The 27,719-nt window shown below is 36.8% G+C and overlaps 1 protein-coding gene across 1 annotated transcript; it reads right to left on the bottom strand.

Annotated features, from left to right (window-relative positions):
• Positions 1 to 27: 27 nt before the first annotated feature.
• On the bottom strand, positions 28 to 27,719 carry LOC117928049 (ribulose-1,5 bisphosphate carboxylase/oxygenase large subunit N-methyltransferase, chloroplastic). Its single transcript, XM_034847815.1, has 15 exons — positions 27,502 to 27,719; positions 26,862 to 26,971; positions 24,661 to 24,724; positions 24,452 to 24,562; positions 17,729 to 17,788; positions 16,362 to 16,469; positions 15,347 to 15,419; positions 15,170 to 15,210; positions 14,969 to 15,049; positions 6,791 to 6,826; positions 6,225 to 6,308; positions 4,517 to 4,650; positions 2,605 to 2,693; positions 2,335 to 2,483; positions 28 to 498 (listed from the first exon to the last, which is right to left on the bottom strand). The coding sequence occupies exons 1-15, from the start codon at positions 27,598 to 27,600 to the stop codon at positions 295 to 297; spliced, it is 1,443 nt and encodes a 480-aa protein (XP_034703706.1). The 5' UTR covers positions 27,601 to 27,719; the 3' UTR covers positions 28 to 294.

Below are 27,719 nucleotides of genomic sequence, written 5' to 3'. Positions count from 1 at the left end.
AAACATAGTCTTATAGAACCTGTGGCATTTCAATGAAGTGGGGCTATTTGCTTTAAGCCTAAGAAGAAGTGAAATTTTCATTTATTTTCATATTCTATTGCTTAAGAACACCTCATCTCCCCCTGTGACTAACCTCAAAAGCCGACTCAGCAAAACTTTGTAAGGGCATGGAGCATGCCCGTAGCCTCAATACTATTCTAACCTTACAAATGGCGTATATGATGATTTCCAACATGCAGTTTCACAAAAAAATTTACTAGTACCTCTGCTTCAACAGGTTCTGCTCTTTCCGGTTCAAAACTTTGCTCGACTGCCCAGAACAGTTTCTGAACCGCCATTCTCATCACTAAAGTAGCTTTTGGTGGTTAAGGTTGCACAGTAGTTCTCCAGCCATGCACCAGCAGATTTCAGAACGCGAAGCTCACCGGTGAGGAGATCTCGAGCCATTTGCTTTCGAAGAGCAAAAGTTTTATACAAGGGAGAAGCAGGAGGCAGTGACTGCACATTCATGGGAGAAAATAAATGAAAAGTCTAGGTAAAATGACAAGCAAGCTTGGTTTCAATTAATTGTTAACAACCAGGTGAAGAATACATTATCATAATTTTTTTTTCTTAAATTTTTATTGAGGCAAGTTATATATTAATAGGTGCCTAGCCAAAAAAGGGGCGGAACCTAGGTACATAAGATCTATATATGGGAGACTGAAAATAAGAACAGAGCAAAAACCATCAACCCAAGCCAGGTTCTATCTCCTATCCACGCTATCAATAAAATTGACAAAGATGATATTTGTAGAATCCTGGCCCTTGATCATGAAACAGAGATTTGAAAAAGAGTTATTCAAAGCTAAATTCAGACATCCCCAGCCAAACAAAAGTTCTCCGATCACATATATGAATCTTACTATCATCATTCATGCACACGTCTTTAAAGAAAGGAGAACAGATAATCTTGAATCTTTCCTTGTTCTTTGTTTTTTTTCCTCATTCTGTTTTCTTTCTGGGATAATATTTTCCACCATATGTCATTCATGTGATTTAAATGCACACGTCTTTAAAGAAAGGAGAACAGATAATCTTGAATCTTTCCTTGTTCTTTGTTTTTTTTCCTCATTCTGTTTTCTTTCTGGGATAATATTTTCCACCATATGTCATGCTATACCACATTTTGGTGAACACGCTCCTTGGTAGTGAAACACTCCAAATATTTGACAGCATGACCAAACAGACCATAAGCAAGTAGTGATACTAGATTTTAGATATAAGCTTTCAAATGTTGACTTTGTACTTCATGTAGAGGATCCAGAATATAGATGTATTCATGAAATCATAACAACAAAAATGCGAGAAAGGATGTAAATTAGTAGAACATGAAAATTTTAACATTACATTAGAAAATGCTAAAAGAAATATCAATACAATTTAAGACTAAAAATGTAAGAAATAAAAAAACAAGTGTGATGTTTGTGCACAGAAAAGTGCCTGAACTTAATGACATATCCACAAAATATGACATCTTTAATCCTACTGCCTCCCCAGTACAGAAATCAGTTGGGCAGCTCAAAAACTATCATTCTCATCTTCACCAGTGTTGCAACCACAACACTGTATTTCCAACCCGAGTTTAATTTCAACAAGGATATGAGATTTTTTGTTTTGTTGAGAATAATATTTTCACTGAAGAGGCTACATCTTATGCCATTTTGCAATGCCAATCTCAAATTATACTATTGAGGTCAGTTGCTGCAGGGATAAAAGAGTCAATGTGACAATTCATTCCTCTTAACTGTGCACTGAAATGACTCTAAAGCACCAACAAAGTACAATAACATGGGTCTTAGTTTCTATTATTCACTCATGCCTTTAAAATCTTCAAAATTTAATATTTTTAATGAAATATAGAAAAAAAAATCCTTAAAAGAAAGTCTTTTTTACTAGTATCATAAAAATAGACATCTTGATATGTCATCCAAAATTTTCAAGTTTAAAATTTTTCAAAATTTCAATTCTCTGACACCATTTCAAGATATATATAGGCATTGGCAACCTCCTTTCAATGTGATGGGCAATCGGAAGAATTATACAAGAAAGAACTTGGGTGATCAACCCTACATATATTAAAACAATTTCAAAAAAGAAACACCCTTGCATGGGCAAGTTACAAAGATCCAAGTCCAAAGAAATAAGTTGAAGAGATCCATCAAATATCGATGCTAAGATAGAATAAATTTGAAAATGATGCTCTAGTTGCCTCTAGAGTTGAAAATAATCATTGCTTGAAAATGTGAACTTGGTGTAACGACTAATAAATAAAGTAAAAGTTGTCACATGTACCTTAATAGATGTATTATACTCATTGATTAACTGAGTAATCCATGACAACAAGACCTGATGTGCTTGGATCTCTCTATTCCAGCTCTTTAACGGACGCCGAGCCAGCCGGCCATCATTTTGTGCAGCTTCCACAGCCAAATCACTTAGTTCTGAATATTCATCAATAATCAATAAATTATGTAGTTAAAGGCAAGAAGTAATGTTAGTTCTGAAAAAAGAAAAAAGAAAAATAGATGATATACAAAAAGAAATGTCTGAGTCAAAACAGACCTTGATGAGAGGTGCAACAGAAAATACGAGCAAATGCACGCAGGGATTGTGGAATTCCCCTCCCTTTTCCTCTAGTTGACTTCACTTCCCTATGTGAAAATAAAGTTATAAGAGATAAATGTGGACACTAAAACATGATAACTGAATTCAGATCCCACAGAGTTCAGGCATTTAAAAATTACAATGCCCATGGAGGAGCACATATACAGGGTAAAAAGTTATGATATTGCTGACTGACAAAACAAGTGAGAGTGAACTTTTCAAGCTCGTAGTGATGGACAATTATATATCAAAATGAAGTCATGAAATATGCTAAACATAATAATGTATGTTGATACATATATAAGAGTATAATTGAAGCTACACAAGAACTTCGAAAATGAAACTAGAGTAAAACTCATTTGAATGACTCAACTAAATGTCCACCACAAATAAGAAGGTCAAATGTTATTGCAATCATCTATGCCAGTTTTTAAAAATAAAAATAAAAACCTTGGCAGCACATGGAGCTATGGCAATCTTTTGGATGAGGGAGCATTAGGTCATAGGTTAGGTTTGCAGGTCCATGGAAGTTAGATTCTTTGGTATGCAAAGTCATCAACTTGGCTGTAGCTTTGAAGTGGTCCTCCGTTGGGGATTTTTTGCCACCTTGAATTTTAAACCTTGGCAGCACATTATGGCAATCTTCTGGATGAGGGAGAATTAGGTCATAGGTTAGGTTTCCCAAGGGAAGCAGGTCCATGGAAATTAGATTCTTGGGTATGCAAAGTGATCGACTTGGCTGTAGCTTTGAAGTGGTCCTTCGTTAGGGATTCTTATATTTTTGTTTTGGCCTTTTCCTTCTTTGGCGTGATGCCATTTGCTGCTGTATTCCACTTTGAAGGACCTCATTTTATTATAAATGTATGTTGCTACAGACTACAGTTCAATATATAGCCCATAAACTACAGCACACTTCCTTTTTTTTTTTTTTTTATGTGAACATACTTTCTCCATTAGTCCTATAAAACTGGATTCAATTCAAAAAAGACTCCCTGCTCCATTTCTATTCAAAGCCACCCCCCTGCAAATTTATAGATATCTCATGCATCAGAATAGTTATTTTCTCGCTCAACAGTCTCATTGATGCTTGACAATTTAAAATATCCATTTCTTGTTTCTAGTAGACGCTCTCATTCTGTAAGCAGACTACCACTCCACTGACATGCAAAGATTCTCTTGGAATATAGCAAAAGCATAATGATAAAAGGAATGATCTTCCCTTCCCCTCTTTCTTTGTTAATTATAATGACATCTACCAAGCAAAAAAATTTAAATATCTTATCATTTACTCTCAGCGAGTATTTTTTTTTTTCTTGATAAGCACATAGAGAGAATATACTAAAAGCGCATACAAAATGGGCACAACAAAGTACACACAAAGTATACAATAAAGGCCATCAGGCAAGCAAGAGAGAAAAAAGAAAAGCAAATACCAACCACCCAAACAACACCAAACCCCTCCACCCTAAAGACCAGGAAAGAAAAGAAAGTGCCCCTGATCACTACTGCATACAGAAACCCACAACCAAGTTGAGACAGAAGAAGCGTCCTCATATTAGAAGAGATTAAACCCCACAGCTCCTCCCCCTTCCCCTGACTGAGAGAGGAGAGCTTTTGTAATTACTCGAGCATTCCAATTTACAAATTTCCCTCTCAACACAGGAGTTCAGTCTCAGTGAGTATTTTGAGCTTTCTTTACACCAAAGTATTTTTATTTCTCAGAAATTAGGCTTTCCTCTAATTCTTAGCAGTTTGTTATTCTCTTGAAAAGATTTTTCTATTTTCAGCTCAAGGTAGATCAAGAAAGTTCAAAATTTTACATGGTATCAATCCATTTTCAAGATATAAAGAACCATGAATCAGTACCAACTTGATTGTAAACAAATTCCCCATAGAGCTGAAGCTATTGACATCTCCAATTTTTGGTGGACAATGTCTATGAAGAAGTTCCAACTTCAGTGTGCGTAGAAGATCATGATGAGGTATATTGACCTGAATCTGGACCTGAGAATAACTGGTGTCATTCACTAAAGACCATGCCATGATTTGGAGTAGATACAACAATCATTTCCACAAAGACACAAAAATATATATACTTAATCTTTTAGTGTTGAAACCTCAAGCAATAGAATGAAATGCATGCAAAGATAAGAACCAAAATTAAATTAACTTGCAATATTTCATTGTTATTATGTGTTTCACTAGTAATTTAGTCTTCCGACCAGCATCGCAAAAGAACGCTTTTAAGAATAAATAATCTCCGAAGAGCACTTTTGTGTCAATATAACAAAAACTTTCAGAAGATTTCAGATACTTGTTGAAATTACTAAGTTCTGGAGACTAATTGTGTCCTTTACCTGGTTCACAACTGGAGTACACATAAGTTAGTTTAGAATCGACTTTCACATCCTGGAAATACTAAAGTTATGGGTAAACTAGTAGGCTGTTTGAATAAAACTTGATGAACAAAAGTTACAAGTAACTAATAAGAAGTCCATTATTGAAAATCAAATTTCATGTGTGTGTGATTTCATCTAGACTAGAAAAATGCGTTCCACGATGGTCTGAATTCTATGGGAGCTCAAACCACTTAGAAATGTCTCAACAAAAATATATTATGAGCACCCTCCCTGATCATAAAGAAGGAATAACAACAGCAAGAAAGCTTCACCAACAAATGAATTGTTAATTGTGCAGTTTTCCAATGAGGTCAGAAAAATGGCCAAAAATTTGGAAAAAAAAAAAAAACCCTCATATAGATGTTGTACATGTGAAAAATATGAACACTGCAGGGATAGGAAAAAAGACGAACACCACAGGGATAGGAAAAAATATAAACACCGCAGGGATAGGAAAAAACTATAAACAAGACGTCTTGTATAATGTAGACTTCAGTCATGGAGGAACACAATAAAAAGAAATGGCACATGTACAGTAGTGCAGGTCAAAGGATGGCAGCAAGACAAGTTCAGGATGCGGCAGGCCCATCCCTCCCAAACCTGAGCGATGACAGGGGCCTATACGGGGCAGGGTCTAGAAATATGTTGATAGTTCTCAATCCCATGTCAGAGATGGAAAAAGTATTGGAGGCAAAACTAGTCTCTATCAACTGCCTCATTGAAAAATATCCTATAGGTCTGCTATATTTTTGAAGAATGTCTTCCTTACAAAAATTGATAAAAAAAAAAAAATGTAGGACTCAGGACAATTCAGGGCAGGGCAAACTAAAAACCGTGCAGAACCCACTACTCAATGGATCACACATACATATACCAAAAGCCAGAATGATTGGATAATTCTGGACCACTTGATTAAACTACTATATATAAAGAGAAAAATGAAAACAAAAGAAATTCAGGAAAGAAACACCATTCAATCTAGAGCCTGTCTTAGAAGGGATCCACAATTGATGTGTGATGGCATAATGTCAAGCCAAATACACAAAGATCTAGGTGGTCAAACTCAAGTTTTCTAATTCTAATGAATAAACACGGCTATGAAAAGCTATGACATACATACATACATATATGTGTTTGTGTGCGCACAATATATCTTCTCAGTTTAAATCCAAAACTAACCTGGTCATAAATGTTGTATGGAAGCGTAAACCCAAAGTCCAGCAGGAGGGTGGCATTTGGAAATTTTCCATATCGTATCAGAACCTAAACAAATGCTTCAAGAGAACTCAAAAATTAAAACTTGGAATAACCAGTTCAACAATGCTATAATGACATGAAATTTGTGGAACAAATTCCTGTCTATTCAGTGTGATTATGGACCGCATAACACCAATCTTCTAATGAACAAGAGTACAAAATAAGCTACAGCATCAACTTATTTAATACCATATAACTGTTGATGGCATGCAGCTGCACTCATCACATCAGCCCATAGATATGTTACCGTCAAACTTTTTAATAAATGATTGAGCGAAAGACAAAACCAGCCTATTAACTAATTTCAATATGCCAACCTTCAACATTAAAAAACTAAAACATAGTCAAATTAATTGTCTCTAAGGCAAAAAGCTATCCCATCAGCTTTAACAAACAACAAAAGAAAACATCAAGACAATGTCAGAAATATTAAAAGTAATCCATTTCAATACAATAAAGGAAAGAGATATATTAAAGCTGCATCAAACCTGTTCACCCGGAGCATAATTACGATCAGCAATGACCTGTACAGAGTAAAGAATTAAAGCTAAAGAAAAAATTATAAAAAATATAATGATTAATCTAAGGTGGTCCCTGAAAGATTGCAGGCATGCAAATATACAACAAAAAATTGAAAATGAAGTGGCCCCGCATTAGAAGATGTGGGAGATCAAGTTCAAAGAATTGTTAAGTGACTCCAAACCACTCACGGAAACTTAGTATTTTGTGACGATATTCAAATGTCAAACAAGAAATGAGTTCCTGACACATGACCTAGGATGGTAAAAGGTGAAGTCAAACAACTAATCAAAGCAAGTAGACATGTGCACATGCACACACACATAAACAAAGGGAGATTAGAACTTGCAGCAATGAAAAAAATTATATGGTTCAGAGAAATTAAATGATCAAACAACAAAGTCATGGAGAAGGCAGAAACAGTCGTGGAACATTTTCAAGAAATTCCCAGCCCAAATGGTGCATGATTTAGTTGACACTATGAATAGATGTGAACAAGGAAGAGAATGAAGGATGAAGGCATTGCTGCTGTAAATGCACAAAATTTGAAAACTCTAACAACATGGTAAATCCAACAGAAACTGTGAATCTGTATCATTGAGCTGGTTGGGCTTGACAAAAAGTTTTTCAAGAAGATTTGAGTAGAAAACTATCAGATGCTTGGAGAACAAGCACACCATCAACTCATAAGCAATAAAGGAGAAACCAAAACCTACACCAATGACCATGAATCGACTTTATGACATGTCAACATTAGAAGCAAAGATGAAAAATATCTATGTCAACAGAAATGTCGATGGTTCAATTTCGTAATGGAAATATTGCTAAAATGAAAGAAACATAGAAATTGACCAAAAAATGGAATGAACAACATTTGAGAAATGATAAAATAAAGTAATGAAAGGTTTTTCATGAACACAAATATGTGCATGTTATGCATATTGTCATGAGTGCTAACGTATACACAAAAATTTTCTTATAATCAGTTGATATGACATTTTTTTATTAGAAAAAATTATTCATTTATACTTTTTTTATTAATTTAGCTCCCTAACAAAATTTTATTGTTAAAAACAATGGAGAACTATTTTGAAGACTTGTTCCCAAAACTTGATTGTTTGGAACTATTTTCAAAAATGTTGTCAAACATGCCTTTAAACTTTTGTTCACAGAAATCACTCTATTTTCAAAATAAATTCTGAAATACTTGTTTTTACCGCAAAATTTGTTGAGAATGTGTTTACAATAGGAAAACTACTCTCTGCTTTAAATAAAAATTGTTTTTAAAAGCAATTACTAAACAAGCCTTAAATTTTTATTTAATGTCCATATCACATTTTTCTAACAAGTATCTATAATAACTTTTTCGTGAAATTTTTCAAAACTATTTTAGAAAAACATTTTAAAACATATTTTTTTTAAAATATAGTTGTTTATATTATTATCACTCTAAGAATTTATAAAAAAAAAAAAAAAAAAAAAGCCAAGCAAACTATGGGCCTTTCAAACTTCTTTATTTTATTTGCAACAAATAAAACATTATTTAATTTAAAGTAACAATATTTTGCCTGAAGTCATACAGAATATTTAAAATGATAAACAAAATATTCCCCAATTTTTGTGATTTTTCAGTTATTTTTTCCCTTTTTTTTTTTTTTTTTTTGTGGCACTTTTTGCTATCTCTTGCCAATTTTTTGCACCCCTTCTTCATATTAGGAACCCCTCTCTTGGCCAAGTTTCAGCACATATATTGCTGAAAATTCAATTTTCTAAACCTTGGTTAGAAGTATCATGTGGCTATGATAGATATCACCTAATGAAGTCTAACCCAAAACCCACCTCCAATGTTGAAGAACTCTAAAAAATTGGTTGGTTTCAACAAATACCTGTTTATACCCTTATTACCATGTATTGTAAATATTGCTCATGACATCAAAGAAGTTTAGTTTGTCTTTTGTCTCAGCAATGTCCTATTAAGAATCACCAATTTCAAATAATACACTTTAATACTTATAACCATTTGCCTCAGGAAATCCCTTTTTTTTTCTTCTTGTTCTCTCATTTCTCAACAATCAAAACCCTATATTTAATTTCTATACTTGGACCTCCTTTTTTTCTTTTTGGTCTCACTAGATCAATATCCAAAAGAAAAACTCAACATTTTCTTGTCAAAAATTTTAGTTTCTTTCATTTCTTTAACTTTTTAGTCATTTTCTCATCTTTTATTTCTTATTGGGCGAAACTGTAGACATTCAAAATCTATCAACTTTTAAGCTGATTTCAAGCTTTTTGGGGGGGTATACAAGAACTTTAGCTACTATTTGCTGTCTATTTTACATTTAGTAGAAGGAAAAAGGGCCTTTGAACGTCTCTATCCTTTTTTGTTAAATCGATACAAGAAGAGAGGCCACACACAAGATGACGTACTAAAGTGTTGGTTAACTTGACATACATTCTTAGCCTATCACTTAACAATTTAAGCTTTTAGGATAAGTAATATTCTAACATAGGCAAATATCATCCTACAATAAAGTTGATGTCAAAGATTATCATGCCTGAGATGGCTATCATACAAAAGCCATTAATCTTCTTTCTATTCCTCTTTTTATTGCTCTTTCATCTTTCCTTACTAGCAAGAAAGAATATGTCATCATCAATCATGACCTTAATTAAGAACACGTCATACAGTTATAATGTATTAAGAAGCAAGTAAGAGGAAGAAGAAGTAGATATTAGAGGGCAGAAAGAGAAGAGTCATCAAACATTAAAACTCATGTTGTTGACTTCCTTTTTTTTGCCACTCAAAAGAAACGAACAGAGAGAGAGAAGGCAAATTGCCCTTCTTGCTTTTCAAAAATACTACTAAAAGGCTCAACCACCAAGTTAAGTCTTTTGGAGAGCAGGACCCTTATGCATCTTTTGGATCGTTTGGAAGGCAAGGAATAGGATTGATTTCAGTAATGAAGTGCTTTCAATCCAAAGGCTAAAAAGCTATTTCATTTGCTTTATTTAGTCAAAGACTAACTAGGCTAAAAAGCTCTAGTTAGTTTCTTTGATTAGTTGGGCTCTTTTTGAGGGTAGTGGTGTTGTTGTCCTTCTTGTTTTGTAAATCCTTCTCTTGTTTGAGCCTTTTGGCCATAGGTTTATACATCATGTATTCCTTGAGCCGCTCTTTTAGCACTTCTTATTAATATATATGCATTTATATATACACGCACTTCTTTATCTATCAAAAAGTACTTAAGTCTTACCTATTGTTAAATTGGTTTAGGAAAAGCTTTGATGAGAAGGCACAACTAAAGAAAATTTTAATAATACACATATAGCATGAAAGACATTGTGAGAAGGCCACAAGTACTTTCTTCCTTGTATCACAAGTACTTTCTTGCTTGTAGAATTAGGTTTTGACAAACTTTTGAAACTCACTTTTGCAAATCTAAATTTGGTGGGTCATTCTTCAAAAAATCACTTTTTTTTTTTTCTTTTTTTGATAAGAAGAGTATATATATTAAAAAGACGTGCCAAAATAGCGCCACATGATATACAAGATAAATGCACCCACCCCACATAGCTCAAATAAAAAAAGCTGCCAAAATGGAGATACGAAAAACATCCTCACCCTCAATGAGAGCCCAACCAATCAATGAAACCAATTAACATTGAAGGAAAATCCTTTATAAACATCTTAGTCTCTAACCAAAGAAAGCAAACAAAAGATCCCTTTAAACTTTGGATGGAAAGCACATCGTCTTCGAAGGCGATTCTATTCCTTGCCTTCGAAACCATCCAAAATATACTAAGGGATCTACTCTCAAAACTTTCTTACCCTTTTTGCCCACAAAGGACTCATTCCAAAATTCACTTTTTTATTATATAGCACATTACCAAAATATTGTCAAAGCATTTCCTTTTTTTACATCCAAACACCAAGTAAGTCTTCTTAAAAGCATTTCTAATGGAACTGTTACCAACAAAAGCACTATAAACTAAAAGTGTTTTAACTAGAATCACTTGTAAACAACTCTAAATATAACAATTCTAGACCCACATTTTTCAAGTGTGTCCCCACTCGACAGGTGAGACTTGCTTTTTATTATGAAATTTTGTTTTTTTGTTTTTTTTTTTGTTTTAAATTTGGAGTCATCACTTATTTTATTTATTTTTAAAAAGGAAAACAAAATAAGAAATAAAACCCTAAATGACTATAGACCCTCCATTTTGCCCTTGTAACACATATTATTCATCATACTTGTTACCTCACCCCTTACATTTTCATGTAGTATGCACATCCTCTTCTATTTAGTTGTTCATCACACTCCTTAGTGGTCCGCTTGTTACTCAGTTTGGCACTAACTCTTAAGCCACTTTTAAAGACCTTTTGAAAGGAGTTTTTGGATTCATCGTGTAACTTTAGTGGCACCCTAATTTTCCTTAAATTTTCGACATTTTTAGAGCTCATTCATGGCCTTTTTGCAAAGCCCGGGAACTTTTTAGGGTTCAATCGGTGAAGGTCAATCGGTTGATTGGGTTTTGTGTTTTTTGAGACCACTTCGGTCCCTTTTCAAGCCCGCTTTTTTTTTTAGTTAGTTTTGGGGGGTTCCTAGAGATGCTTTAAGAGAGTTTTAACCGTTAATGTCTTTTTGGGCTTGGGGTTAAGTTTTTAAAGGTTTTAAATGTTTTGAGCTTTGGAGGATATAAGGACAAATGTCTAAATCTCCACTATTCTTTACCGTATAAAAATGGGACTTGGGAGCTCAGTTTTGAGGAGGATTTTCTGAGTGTTTTGGAAACGGATACTTTGCTAAAATTGAGAGAGGGGAAGAAGAGTTCTCTTGGAGGATTCTTAGCTTGGAAACTTACTTGATGAACAAGTTTAGTCACTTGTGAGGATAAATTTTGTAAGTATAGTTTACTTTCGTTTTTTATCTTTCACTTATAGTCCATTCTTCTTTTCTTTTAATTCTTTGAGGATATATATTTGTTAGGTATAGATATTAGAGGCCACAAACTTGGATTGTTTATTATTTGTTCATGATTTATGGTTACACTTCTTCTCTTCTTCTCTTGGTTGTTCTTGATTGCTTAAAAGATTGTTTAATCTTTATTTATCTTATTGTACAATGGTTTTGAAGTTTTGTTTGATTTGGTTTTGACATTTTTTATGTATTTTTACCCATTTTTCAAGTCCATTGATCATTAATGAGATAAGACTTTGCTAGGATTTGAAATCTTTGTTTTCTTTTGATTTTCTCTTTTGGGGACTTCAGTTTTCCCCTTCATTTTAATGATTTTTGAAAATTTTTTTAATTGATTTTAAAATAAATTTAGAGAGTCACAAGTGTTTGTTTATTTGCCAAAATGGTTTTCCATTGAAAATGTCTTATGCAGCCTCTTTTGGCCTTTTTTTATTTTCTTTTCAAATTTGGTTATAAAACCCATTTCAAACCCTCTTTGACTGAGATTTCATGGATCTTTAATGGTCATTTTCTTGGCCAAGGTTAAGCCTCTTTCCATAGGCTTTGATCTCACTATTATGCTTGAGAAAATTGATAGTTACTCTCGTGATTTTTGTGGTTTTTGAAAAGCTTTTTCAAACTAATTTTTAGAAAACCGTTCTCAGTCCTTTTAAACCACTCTTTATAGTCAATTGGAGTTTAAGATTATAGTCATTTTGAGGTCATTAATGGTTGCCTTGCCATGATCATAGGTACATAATGCATGATTTCACATTAGAACATCCTCATTTATGGGTGTTTCTTTGTGCATTTTATCCTCAATTAGCACTTAAGCATGAAAAAAAAATGCTGAATTCACAAAGAAATACCCATAAATGAGGATATCCTCATATGAAATCATGCATTATGTATGAAGGAACATGACAACCATTATTGAATTTAAAATGACCACAATCCCAAACCTCAATTAACCGTGACAAGGGATTCAAAAGGGATGAGAATGGTTCATGAAAAATTAGTTTGAAAAAGTTTTTCAAAAACCATAAAAATCATGAGAATAACTATCAATTTTCTCAAGCATAATGGTGAGATTAAAGCCTATAAAAGGAGGCTTGACCCTGGCAACGAAAAAGACCATTAAAGATGCTTGAAATCTCAAACAAAGAGGGTTTGAAATTAGGTTTTACAATCAGATTTGAAAGAAAAATAAAATAAAAAATAAAGCCAAAAAAAGCCTTAAAATGAATTTTCTATAGAAAATCACTTTGTCAAATAAACAAACACTTGTGGCTCTCAAATTTATTTCAAAATCAATCAAAAAGACTTTCAAAAATCTTTAAAATGAAGAGGAAAAATTAAAAGAAAACAAGGATTTCAAATCCTAACAAAACCTCATTCTCATGATTGACCAATGGGTTTGAAAAAGGGTAAAATACCCAAACGAAATCAAAATCATAGCAATCAAAGCTTCAGAAACCACTATACAGCAAAGTAAATCAATGATCAAGCAATTTCTCAAGCAAACAATATGAATCAAAAGAAAGAAAAAGAACAACCATAAATTATGAAAAATAACCAACAGTCAAATGTGTGGCCTCCAACATCCATACCCTATAAGCAAATAATCTCAATATACAATTAAAGAAAGAGAATAAACGGTGTATGAGAAGAAGAAAACGAAATCAAAGTGACTTACCAAGCTATCTCCATACAAGTGAATCACTTGCCTTCTTGCAACCTCCAAATCTTCTCCTCCCCCCCCCCCCCCCCCCCCCCCCCCCCCCCTCTCTCTCTCTCTCAAAATTTGTAGAGTTTCCCCACCCAGAACACTCAGAAAATCCCCCTCAAACCAAGCTCTCAAGGCCCTTTTTTATATGGCAAGGGATTGTGGAGATTTAGACACTTGTCCTCATCTCCACCAAAGCTCGAATCTCTAAAAAAACCAAAAACAAACCCATGGGGTCTCTAACCCATGGCTAAGGCTCATAAAAGCTAACTTAAGACAGGGCTCAAAAAGAAGTCAAAACGGGCCTAAAATCAACAAAACCCTATCAACTGGTCAAAGAACTGGTTAAGTCGTTGACCTCGACCAATTTAGCCCAAAAGGGTTTTGGGTCTCATGAAAGGGTCCTGAACAGGCTCCAATCGCACCGAAACTTTGGGAGAACCTAGGGTGTCGTTAAAGTCACACAACAAATCCAAAAACTTCCTCTAAAAATTCTCCAAAAGTGTCCCAATAGTCAATGCCAAACTAAGTAACAAGTGGACCACCAAAGAGCATGATGAACGTCTAAGAAGAAAGGAATCCTACGCACGCACTACATGAAAATGCAAGGCAAGGGGTAACAAGTATGATGAACAACATGTGCTATGAGGATAGAATCAAGGATCTACAAATTTACTTCAAGGAAAAGATAAAACAATGCAAAAATAATGGCATTCCAAGCATAGGCATACTGGGTTCAAACACCACTTTATAGCATTGTAGCAAATCCACTCCTTTAGGCTTTAACTAAACTAGAACAAATGAAAAACACAATGACAAAACCTTTTTAATATATAGATAGTAACCATTTGAATCTACTAAGATTGAATGACAATGGGATCACTAAAACTCAATTACTTGAAGTTATATATCCAAAATCCAACTCTCTTAACATATGAAAATTTCATTGTTAAATAAATAATAAATAAAAAATAAAAAACATACAAAACAGGAGCTTTGACCCAAAATAGTGTGTTTTAAAAAAAAAATCTAAAAAATAAAGTTGTTTTCAAAATAATGTCCGATCTAATGCGTCTGTGCCACATAAGCTGCCATGTCATAAAACCGTAGTTGGTGACTACGGTTTTATTTTTCTAAAGTGGTTAGAAACCGTAGTTACCAACCACGGTTTTAACTTTAAGTTTAAAGCCGTAGTTGGTGACTGGCCTTTTGTATACTCCCTGTATGCTATTGGGTTTTCCTCTTGGTGCCCTTTTCTAATATATTTCTGCCTTTGCCTATCAAAAAAAAAATATTGGGGTTTGATTAACTATGCTATAGAACACTTGACTAGAGAAGAAGAAAAAAGAGTAATATAGCATAGGAAGGCACACTTAATGACTATACTATTCTCTTATTGGATCCCATAAATCATTAGGAAACTAAGCAAACAAGATGAGAGAAAGAGAGAGATGGAGAGAGGATACCTCTGACAATTGCTTGTCCTCATCACCCAATAAAACTGATTCTGAAAACCCATCATGATTTACAAAATCTGCAAACGGAATCTATAAAATAATTTAATTATTCAAGAAGTAGTCATATAAAATGTACAAGTATACGAAGTACCCTTAATTCCAAATGGAAAAGTACATATATCTATAACCAGATAATTATAATAGTAATACCAAAGAGAGACCCTTTGTGCTCCCCCATGCCCAAGATCCAACTGTCACATTCACAACGTATGAAAATAAGTTCCATACTTCAGAAAAGAGAATTAAAATTTAATAATAAAACATAATTCAGTACGGTAAAAAGTTTATCAGTACAATATTTTTTAACTTCTATAAGCAATTGTGTACCTAAAGCACATGCATGCATGAATTCCTTCAATGAGATATCCTTAAAAAGATTTTCAGAGAAGTGATGCAGAACCTGAAATCATAAGACAAATCTTAGCAAAGTCATAGATTAAATGAAAGTCTCCTGAGTTGAACAGAGTAACAGTTCATGTTATATTTTAAAGTAAAAGAACCAACAGAAAATATTCGAAGAACACCATATCGAAGAAGAAATGCCCTCATTGGTATGTACATTGCATTATTTGATGCTATAATATTATAATTTTATCCATCAGTTAGTTGGTCAGTTGACCACATCAAACAATATGAAAGATAGTGAGAGATAATCAAATATGTGAGACGCTTAAATGAATGTGAGTAGTTAATCTGTTATTATGTATAACACTCTAACCTTTCTTTTGTGATTAGATTAGGCTGACTGTGGTTAGATCTTTCCTGTGACCATTAAAATCGTCTTCAGCATTTATCAAAAACAGTGTTTCTCTAAGAAAAATAATAATAAATCAACTTCCCATCCTGAGAGGGGAAAAAGATCCAAAATTTCCAACTTGTTACTCTGTTGATTTGTTCCTTTTGCATATTACCCATTTCTGTTTTAGCACATGTCTTTCATCCCACCTGTTTAGTCCTCTCACACTGCAAGTCATAGGGCCAGACAGTCAAGCATGGCCCAGCCCGCAGCTTGTTTGGGCCTTTGAAAACCATCTTCAGCCAGTCCACTGCCTCTAGGGGCCACAAGTGGGTCAAGTCAGCATGGTGGGCCACCACACATGGCCAGCACAGTCCAAGGGACTGTGCCGGGCCATGGGTGTGCCTGGCTCACTCACCACCTCTAGGTGCAACTCACTCTAGTCTCTTAGTGTCTAGTGATGAGAAAAAGGATGCAGTAGTAAGAATGATGAAATGAAATGCAACAAATCTCCTACATCTTACCACAGTCTCAGATAATAAAAATTGTGTGAGGGAGAGCAAGAGTCTTGGATCAAACAAGAGGGAAAAGAAAGGAAGTATTTACAGGTTTAATTGCCAAAAAGTCCTTCTGAATTTGAGCCTTTTGGTTAATAGTCTCCTGATATACTGAACTTTGTTGAATCATCTTCAACTCGCCTTCACTCCAGAATACCTACAAAGAACCAAGCAACACCCAAATTACAACTCATCTTCATGCCAATAAAGTTACTCCTATAAATAACTTGATCCACCTATGTTTTTTCCCTTTTAGGGATAATAATGCAGTTAGTTGTTAATGGCAACACTATCAGGAAGATGATAAGCAAGCTCCATCATGGAAATCAACAAAAATCTACTCTTAATGCATATTTTCAGTGCAACTTAACTTGTTTATACATTCATAATTGGAGGAGGAGCCACTCAAGGCCCAGCGGGCACTTGGCCAACTGAAAATTTAAAATAAAATAGGTATTTTTGGAGATTTGGACCCTTAAACCAAGGATAAGGAAAAAGTCAGTCTTTACCACAAAGCTTAATCAAGTAGTTTTATTCCTTCTTGCGCCTCACTCCACAAATGACATTCCTGACTCTGCCACTGTTCATAATTCTTATGTTCTCCTCTCTGGTACAATTCCAATTCATATGAACCTCTAAAGATTCATTCTGCAGCTCCATACCTATCATAGTCTCCACCAATTTTATTATTGCTCTTGCATGCAAAATCTGAAGCCCATGATGGCTAATAGCCAAAAACAATTCTAATTTCAGTTTCAATATCTTTGTTTTTATCGGAGTTTCAATATCTTTTTTCATGGGAAGCTACTTGCACCACATCATTTTACATTTCAACTCATGACTGGAAATGAATTTGGCTCTTTCGAATAATAGTCATGCATACAACAAATAGCTTTAGCAGACATCAAATCATGCTTTTACTGTTTTACAAATTTTTTAAATCAAAGACACAATTCAATAGAGCATGTTATTGGAAAATCCAATCCGTCAACCAATAATGTCAATAGTTGTGCTATGAGGCAATGTAATTCAACAATCATAGAAAGAATGCATAGTATTTAAGGACATAACAAAAAAAAGGGGGGGGGGGAGGTGGCAGGAAGAAACCATGAGTTTGCTCATGAAATCTGAGATGTCAAAGGATAAATTGCCCCAATCATTTTTAGATAGAATCTTTTATGTTCCTCTTACCTCCTGAACTGTGCCTATCCATGGATGAAGAACTGATATAATTTATCACTCTCTTTTTTTCTGGAAGCATAACATGAGGAAGAACCTCCACTCAAACAAATGCAATAGTGATTATTGAAGGCCCAACATAAGCCATAAGCAGTTCTCCTAGAATCAGAAGTTGCCTCTATGTAACTGTATATACAGATGTTTATGGAAAATCAAGAATAATAAAGAAACATTTACTGTGCTATGCATTTCCCCAGGCTGAGGGAGACGGTTGATATAAGGGGCCCATTCAGAATCCTGCATAAAACAATGGAAAAAAATGAGAATTTTTCACTTTCATCATATATCTTTCAGTATTGCCATAAAAGCTCAAAATGGCAAGGCAAACAAGTACAGACAATTTTTCAGCTACATGCAAGAAGGTGACAAATCATAGTTGTTAAAAGATGAGCTTAAAGCACACCTAGGCCCAAGGCACAACAACTCCCTAGTTATAACACCTCACCTACCATAGCTTGCCCCTTGTTGGAGAAGCATGTCTCATCTATTTTACTTTTCATTTTTAGAACTTTTATTCTTAAAATTTCTAAATGAATAGTAAAATTCTATATATTTTCATTATTTTTTTGTTGGATGATTCTTTTAAATGTCAAAAATCTTGAATTCTGTTGTTTTGATTGAATTTTTTTATATCATATTTTATAAAATTGACATGCACAATAGGTTGCATTTCATTCCATCAGGCATATGCCTTGTCTTGCCCCTTTTGATTGGCAAACACACAAAGAGCATATATTAGCAAGGAGCCCCATAAAGCAGGCTCAGAAGCATACAGGGAGTATACAAGAGGTGCCTAAGGGCACAAAAAGAAGCAGAAATACAATACCAGCCCTCACCTAGCACCTAGCCAATCAAAAAAACCGAGTAAAGAGAGAGGACCTTCATTTACAATTAATTTAGACCACACCCAAAGATTACAAACAAAAGAATTTTTCAACCTATTCATAGATAGCTCCTCATTGTCAAAAGTAATCATATTTCTTTCCTTCCACACTGCCCAAAAGATACACGAAGGTGCTGCCTTCCACACCTTTTTGCGCTTCTTGCCCATATTAAAGCCACTCCACCCACTAAGGGTATCTCTAACCGAATAAGGCAGGACCCAGGAAACACCAAAAAGAGCAAATAATAATTCCCATAACACTCTAGCCTTGGAGCACTGAATAAGAATATGATCAATAGACTCTTCTTCCTCACGACAAAGAAAGCATCTATTGGCTAAACACCGACCCCTCTTTTTGAGTTGATCCAAAGTTAACACCTTACCCCAAAAAGCTTCCCAAGCAAAGAAACACACTTTAGTAGGCACACAAGGATTCCATATAATGATGATAGGGAATTGAACACCTCTTCTTGAATCTAAACTACTATAAAGAGATTTAACTGAGAAAATCCCATCCTTTGTCTCTTTCCACAACAAACAATCTTCCGCAAGAGGATTAAGCCTCCTCCCCCGAATTATCACAAGTAATCTCTCCACCTTCTCCACCTCCCAATCATTAAAGGGCCTAGAGAATCTGGGACTCCAAACCCTTTCACCTCCAGAATGATCCCACATCTCCTCTATCCAAGCCTCTTTATATGATGCAAAGGCATACAAAAAGGGGAAATAATTACAGAGAGTGGAATTCCCACACCAATTATCTTTTCAAAATTTCACCCTTCTACCATTCCCCATAGAGAAGCCCACCTTGTTTTGCAAAAGAGCACCTTCCTTCCTTATATCCTTCCAAAAACCAACTCCAAAGCCCTCCTTGACCTCTTTAGAATACCACCCCCCTTCTTCCTCCCCGAACTTCCTACTAATGACACACCTCCAAAGATTATCCCTTTCATTTGCAAAGCGCCAGTTCCATTTACAAAGAAGGGCCCTATTGAGAATAGACAAATGTTTAACTCCCAAACCACCCTTACTCTTATCCAAACACACGGTCTCCCATTTTACTAGATGAGGCTTTTTCTCCAGAGCTCCTCCTCCCCATAAAAAATACCTTTGAATTTTTTCCAATCTTAAACTAACCGCTCTAGGAATTCGAAGTAACGACATCAAATATATAGGCATACTTGACAAAGTACTCCGAATTAGGGTCATTCTCCCTCCTTTAGAGATAAATTGCCTTTTCCACTTGGCAAGCCTTTTCCGGAACCTTTCTTCCACTCCATCCCAAACGTCCACGAACTTATGATTCGCCCCCAAAGGGATCCCCAAGTAAGAAGATGGCAGCCTACCCACTTTACAACCAACCCCAAGAGCCAACAAACCCAAATTCTCAACTCTCCCAACCGGCAAGATTTCGCTCTTATCCAAATTGATTCTCAAACCTGATAAGGCTTCAAACCACATCAACAACCAGCTTAAATAAGTCATCTGATCTTGGGACAAATCACAGAAAACTAGAGTATCGTCAGCGAACAGCAAATGAGAAACCAACGCCCCGTCACCTCTTCTACCTTTTATCCTGCAGCCTGAAAGGAACCCCCCTCTCACAGCCCTATGAATAAGCCTACTAAAGGCCTCCATCCCAATCACAAAAAGATAAGGAGAAAGAAGATCTCCCTGACGCAAACCCCTTGAACTATTGAAGAAACCCTCTGGAGTACCATTGATTAACACCGAAAAAGTTGCTGTGGAAATACACCAAGATATCCAACCAGTCCACCTCTCCCCAAATCCCATTCTTTGCAGAACCGACAACAAGAAATTCCAGTTTAGGTGGTCGTAAGCCTTTTCTATATCTAGCTAACACAACACCCCGCTCTCCTTTCTTTTCAGCATTGAGTCAATTGCCTCATTGGCAATTAGGGCTGCATCTAGAATTTGTCTACCTTCAATGAACGCATTTTGAGCTAAAGACACCACCTTTCCCATGACCTTTTTAAGTCTGTTAGCTAACACTTTCGCCAATAGTTTATACAACCCCCCTACCAAACTTATCGGTCTAAAATCCCTAAGATCTTCTGCTCCCGCCTTTTTAGGTATAAGGACCAAAAAAGTTGAATTAAGGCTCCTTACGAATCTGCCACGCTCATGGAATTCCTTAAAGAAACCCATAACCTCTACTTTCACAAACTCCCAACTAAATTGCCAAAAGCTGAGAGAGAATCCGTCTGGACCAGGAGCCTTGTCTCCATTCATATCTGATAATGCAGAAAATACCTCTTCCTCTGTAAACGCCTCCTCCAACCTGGCTGCCTCCTCACCATCAATCTTATTAAAAGCCAAACCATCCATAAATGGGTGCCATTCACCGGGATCTGTCAAAAGATTCTTAAAAGCTCCAACCACCCCTCTCTTAATTTCCTGCTCCTTTGTTAACCAAGTTCCATTCACCTTTATCTTAGACAAGCAATTTTTCCTTCTATAAGAGTTGGCCATCTTATGAAAAAAACCAGTATTTTTGTCTCCCTCCTTCAGCCACACCTCTCTTGATTTTTGCCTCCAAGAAATTTCCTCCATGAGAACCCATTTTTCAAAATTCTCTTTTGCTTCCTTTCTAGGCTCCAGCTCCTCCATGGATAAAACACGTCCCTTCTCCTGATTATCCCAGAAATCCACTTTATCCAGAGCCAACTTCTTATTCACTCCCACCTTTCCAAAAACCTCTTTATTCCAAGATTTTAAGATGACTTTCAATGCCTTCAATTTCTCTGCGAGGATGAAACTAAAAGAACCACTAAATCTTAAACCTTGCCACCACCCGCCAAGCAATTCCTTAAATCCCTCCTCCTAAAGCCACATATTTTCAAACCTAAAGGGGACAGGCCCCCTCCTCACCCCTCCCCCATCCAAGAGGATGGGAAAATGATCTGACACTGGCCTGGACAGTGTACTCTGCACCACCCCATTAAAGTAGTCCTCCCAGTCCTCCGTCACCAAAAAGCGATCAATTCTTGACATAGTTTGGCTATTCAGACCTCCACTCCAGGTAAACGGTCTCCCCTGAAGGGGAAGGTCCCTCAATTCCAGCTCATCAATCACCTCCGAGAATCTTCTCATTGAAGAAGACACTCTGCCTCCTCTTCTACGCTCATTCGGAAACCTGATCATATTAAAGTCACCTCCAATACACCATGGATCAGTCCATAGCCCACGGATGGCCCCTAATTCTGAAAAGAGTCCCACTTCCATTCCCATTAGCTCTAGCACCCTATTATCCCAGAATACTACCACCCCTTCAGCTGCACCCCTGGCATCCAAAGCTCCCCACTCCAAAAATCTCCTCGCCCCTAGGCTCCGAACCACCCCTAATGACATCTCAGACATTTTAGTCTCCTGAAGGCAGACTAAATCCACATTTTGGGATCTAATTAAGGCTTTAATTAGTTTCCTCTTATTTCTGTCATTCACCCCACGAACATTCCATGATAAAATTTTTGACTTCATTTAATACACAAAGCTCTGTCCCCTCTTCTTCTGGCCGACCCTTTCTTTCTGCTCTCACCATCATAATTAATCAAACATTCTAGCTTTTTTACTTCCCGATCAAACCTAGTCAGTCCTAGAGTTCCCTTTTTCTTGCCTTGGTCTCTTCTGGTTTTCAATTTTAACAGTAACTTTAGGATTTCCCCCTCAACGCCTTCAGTCGAGAACCCCAATGCCTTACTGAATTTCACCAAACTACTTTCATCCCACTTATTCCCAAGATCCACCCTTTGTTGCATCACCTCAACAACATTTGACATCTTATTGCCCTTGACTTTTCTTTCATCGAGTCCATCATCCACGAGCTGCCATCTTTCATCACTACACACAACGGAGTTTGATACCCAACACCAACAACAGTCTCGTCCAATCCCGAAGTGCCCCTCACCACCAAAGCCCTCTCACACCCAGAAGAAGAAGAAGGAGAGAAGAAATCCCGAACCCCCCCCCCCCCAACCTCCACAAGATTTGACTAGTACCTGGATGCCTCGGCTGCTAGAGCGTCGTCGGTTAACTATGCCCTAAACACCATTGAAAAATCCTCAGAAACCCTCTGATCCCCTCCGTGACAGCAGGCAACCCCCTCGTCGTCTCTAACACCAGCCCGTGAATCCTCCTCAGTAGCCCTAGCTCCCATTTCCTCTTCGTCAGCAAGAGAGATAGCCCTAATTCCTTTTAACCCCTCTTTCGCGGGCCCACAGCCCATCTCGGCCAAGCCCTCCCAGCCCACTAAGGAGCCCTTGATATAAAAAGGCTTCTCCTCACAGCCCATCTGCCACCCTTTTAATATAATGGGCTTTGCTTCCGCCGGCCCAAACAACTGGGCTTCCTCACAGTCTAGACTACTCTTCTTTACCCCAAGCCCGCTTCTAATTTAAGCCTCCCCAATATCAGGCCCAACCTTAATGGCGGCAGGCCCCAACCCAACACCACCCCTTATGACCACTTTACCTGCTCCCTGACCCCTATTCTCTAGCCTATCCTCTCCATCAGTCTCCTCCACACCAGGCCCCCATGCAGCTGGCTCCATAGAGAAGACTGTAGCTCCTTTCGAGGAGCTTCCACAAGGCGGCTCACTCAGAATTCCCGTCTGCTCCACAAGCTGCGCCTCCTTCTCCAACACGCTTCCTCTGCACACGTCACCTAACCCACTCCCTTCCTCATCTTCAATCTCTGTATCACCTTTCCGGCACCCGCTTCCCGCCGGCATCACCTGAGAACACCAGGGCTGGACTTCCCACCACGGCTGGATTGAATAACATCCCGATCCCTCCACCAGCTGAACTGAGGAAGGAAAATCCCTTCCTTCCACCCTCACCAACAATCTAGCCCATTGAAAATTGGCCATAGAATCCGTTTTATCATCCACTTTAATCAGACTACCACAGCCATCCCCAATCAATTTAAACATCTCTCGACTCCATGGATGAAGGGGAAGGCCCACCACTCTCACCCAAGCCTCTTTAGCCATGACTTTATTACCCAAGCAACCCACCTCCGGATGCCATTTTTCCAGAATTAATTCATTGTCTTTCACCCTTCTCTTCCCTCTCGACAAGACACGCTCAGCCTCACTTGAACATTCAAACTCAAAGAGCAAAAGCCCTCCTCCTAAAACATCTATGTTCAAATTACCTTTTAGGAGCCAAGCTTGACTCGCCCAATGCTTCAGAAAATCCAGCTCTAGTGATGGATTCACACCATTTTCCCACCTGCCCACTAAACATCGATCCAATAGCTCAAATCTTTTTGGCTTCACCCTCCTTCCCACCTCCAACCAGACCTTATCTCCTATTCTACCCGCTCTAGATTTTGTTACATCCGCCTAGGTCCTTGTTTCTAGTTCCAATTCCTTCTTCTGCACCTCTCTAAACAGAGGAGTCTTTAAGCTTCTAATGGGGACTACTCCCACCACTCTCAACTTCTCTGCCAAAATATTCCACCCACCTGACAGCCCCTTCCCTTCTAGGAAGATTAAGCAAAAACGTTTTGCCTCTAAATCATGGACCAAGCAAAGGATAAATCTTCCCGCCTCATTTAAACGTTTCTCCAGCCTGTAACTCCTACCCTCCTCCTCCCAAGCATGGGACCAGCCTTTATCATCTCCGCCTCTGCAACAAAACTCAACTCCGGCCAGCAACCTACAGAGACTTACGTCCCCAAATCTGATCCAAGATGTTATACCTTTGGTTCTCTCCCAAATGCACCCTCTCAGTTTATCACCTAACTCATCAATCAAAATCTCAAAAGATTTTGACTCCACAGCAAACCGAACTCTTCCACCCCTAGGAACTGCCTTCATCACTCCTCTCAAAAAGGGATTCTCATGCCTTGTCTTGCCCCTTGCACCTAAGCCTTAAAAGATTTTCATGCTGGGTGCGCCTTGCGCTTTTTCAAACTATGCCACAAATATGCACAACTACCACTCATTAAGGTTAGCAATCCCAATGAAAGAAAAAACAAAAAAAGTTAAGTACCTGACCCATTTTCCACTCCACTAAGATGACTATAGCAAGCTTTGCAATATTTCCAACCTCATCACCTAACAAAGAATTAATTTTTGAAGGAACATTATCTGGTGATATTTGCTGCAGAATCAAGAAAAAAATTAGTTAACTATGGTTCAGAATATGGCTGGGAAATAAACAGCTTTAGAGACTGGAAAAGTTTATAAAGGGCAATTTACCACATTATAAGGAACCTTCAGTATGCAGTCTCCAGTTTGTATTGACTTAGAAGCAAACAAGGACCTGCTTTCAGGAAATACATTTAATTTGTTTTAGGAAAAAAGAAACTGAATATCTCAATCAGGCATATACCAGTTGAAGGCCCATATTATTTCATATTTTCCAATGACTTAAAGTTCCACAATCCATAACAAAAGATGTTGTCACGATCTTTAGAAGCAGAAAAGACCTACCACAGTTTAATGATGAGCTCAAGCACCCAATCAACAAGTAATATTTTTTTTAACAGATCTCATATCCCTCTGCCTATATTGACTTCAAACACTTCATCTTTTACATAAACAGCATCAAGGCCAAAGAAGGAGGGAGGCTACAAATTCAAAATAATGGGCAGCCAGGCTAAAACCTTCAACCAAATTTTTATGAACATGAGTCTTGAAAGTTCCCATGAAAACAAATCTAGAAGTCATAAAATCGTGATTTCAAAAACACTAAGTTGAAGTCTCTTAGTGTCCTTTACTGAGAAACAACAATCTAAGTTGTGTTATATTCGCATGGTACAGCCGAACTTATTTGATCCTTCAAATCAACAATAGACTATTATCCAAGCATAGGAAGAACCCCGATGCATTCTTGCACCTAAAAAGTGCAAACCTCCACACACATTCCAATCAATTGGATGATCTTCATTTAAGCCAAAATATTCAGATGTAAAATTGCGAATGATGGACAAACTTGTATAGATGTTCACTAAGAGAAATGTTATCAGAAAACTTGGGTGAAGGCCATCCATGAACTAGTCAAAGCACCATCTTTGCCATGTGAAATGCGACCACATGAAAGTGCCTTTTTCATTTTTGAGAAATGACACTGCTTCTATATTTTGTGAACCCATCAAAGGTATCCTCAGCATTCGTTAAAAAAATTTCCTCGAAAGGATCATAAGATCGTAATGCAAGTTTCATCTATCCAACAAAACAAAAGACAAGTACTTCAATTAATGCTTCAGAAGAGTTCACTGTTTTTTCAACTTCATTTGCAACTTATGTCATAAAGTTCTGTCTACAACTTAGTCATGATCAGTATTCATATCTGAATTCCAAACAACTTGATGATGCAATTATTATTCATGCTTCTTAAAATGTGTATTCCAATTGAGAAAGACATCTAAACAACTACATCAACCAAAAATCCATACCATTCATCAGCAGAATGACTTCCAAACAGGGAAATTACCAAAACACCAATATGAATCATCTCAAACATAGAATGTCTTGGTGAAGTCCAGGGTGATTCCTCGACTCTATGCCAGCTAACCTCCATGAATTCCATAAATCATAATCCTCATGTTGCAAGGCTTCATATCAAAATTTATTTTTGAACCATCTCCCATCAAAATACATTACCTTTAGTGTCTAAGCTTCGTATCTTATCTCAGTCTTACCCATTGATTTAAGTGATCTTTAGTATCTAAATGTCTTATAAATCTCAGCCTTATGGAGCACATTAGACTTTTTATCCTATGTGAGATACAATCTTACATCTTATCTCACTTCTTCTGCATTGAGGCTTTATTTGTATTAAGATTTCCTTTGTGAATGGTTCTAAAGAATACTAAATATATCCACAATGATGACTTTTTTTTTCGCAAGTATTCAGGATAATACTTTGTTGAGAAGTAAAACTGCATTATCAATGCAAGCATCCTCAATTTGTCCAACAAAGTACCCAAAGCCTCCATAAAATTTCTGCTCTTTGGTGAATAAACAGATTCCCATAACACCTCATAAGTACCATACCAGTTAAGGCATTTTGGATTACAAGAAAACAATATAATTGATGCAATTTAATCTGGGATTTCAAAATTCATTTTAACCTCCGATTATGAGCATGGTTAGAATATCAAAGGAGAGGGACAGCTGAACTCAGAAATTTGGAAAGCATCTTACAAGGCATGAACAACCAGTTTAACTTCAGAAATGCCTTTATTTTTTTATTTGGATTGGCAATCAAAATGGATATGTCCATAATTTTCAAAATTCTCTTGAAGTATAAAGTTTGACCAAAAAGAAATATGGAGATATAAGGAAGCTTCGTGTGGAGATATATGGAAGTTTCATGCATGGTAAAACATGTAATACATAAATGTGTGAGCATGCGAATTGTAGATGAAACATTTGTAGCGAGAGGAGTAAACAACCTGCCATAAGTGGATTTCCCAATTGAAAGCACTGATGAAATTTCAACCCCAGCCTTCTGCTCCAGCCATGGTAAAAAATCATCACAGTCCTTTTCTACACAATGTGAGTCCTGACGCCATAAAGCAACAACAAAACCAACTGAACTTCATCACAACATTAATGAAAATTTAAAGGAAATGCAATCAGCTGCTACAATTTGAACCAATTAAAATACATCTGTGCATTGAGAAAACCAAACAAACTGTTGGATTATGCTCGATTATTTCTTCCTGTTTTCCAGATACTGGAAATTCCAAACTTCAGGATTTCCGCCTCTGTTTGGTTGCTGAGAAAGAGGAGAGAATAAAATTTTTGAATCTCATCTTTTAAGTGGTTACGACCTCTTAAGAGAGAGATTGTTCCACTGAGAGACGCGATTAAGGTGCAGGTTTCCTAATGAAACCTACAACACAAAGACTCGATTTCTTTCCTTCCAACCAAATGGAGCATTAATTTCTCTCCTTTTTTACAATCTCATCCTCTGGATTTCCTATTCTTTCCTCCGTTTTCTCGCCGACCAAACATGTAAAAATAATAAGTAAATAAATAAACAGATAACAGAAATCTGAGGGAGTACTCAGAGATAGAATTGGAGCAAACCTGAGGCTTCGCTGGGGAAGAGAATTTGAAGCGACGAGAGAGACAGACAATAGGTCGATGAAGGCAGCAGCGATCGATGAATCGAGCACCCAATAGCATCGCAAAGACCTTCGTGGATAGGGTTTGGTCCGCCTTCGCCGGTTGAAGCGATCGAACAAATCAGAATAGACTATCCTGAGTTACCGTTGGACCACGTGTTAACTCGTTTTGCATCAGGC

This window comes from Vitis riparia, chromosome 13 (assembly GCF_004353265.1).
Source record: "Vitis riparia cultivar Riparia Gloire de Montpellier isolate 1030 chromosome 13, EGFV_Vit.rip_1.0, whole genome shotgun sequence".
NCBI classification, from domain to species: Eukaryota; Viridiplantae; Streptophyta; class Magnoliopsida; order Vitales; family Vitaceae; genus Vitis; species Vitis riparia.
This window is presented reverse-complemented; position numbering and strand designations above follow the sequence as displayed.

What these genes read in the sequence shown, in the direction of transcription:
- LOC117928049 (XM_034847815.1), bottom strand. Translation starts at nt 27,600, where the DNA reads ATGCTATTGGGTGCTCGATTCATCGATCGCTGCTGCCTTCATCGACCT. An exon ending in TGAAGGTTCCTTATAATGTG is followed by an intron (nt 24,563 to 24,660) that starts GTAAATTGCCCT and finishes TTGATTCTGCAG; the next exon opens with CAAATATCACCAGATAATGT. An exon ending in CATACAACATTTATGACCAG is followed by an intron (nt 4,651 to 6,224) that starts GTTAGTTTTGGA and finishes AGTTATTCTCAG; the next exon opens with GTCCAGATTCAGGTCAATAT.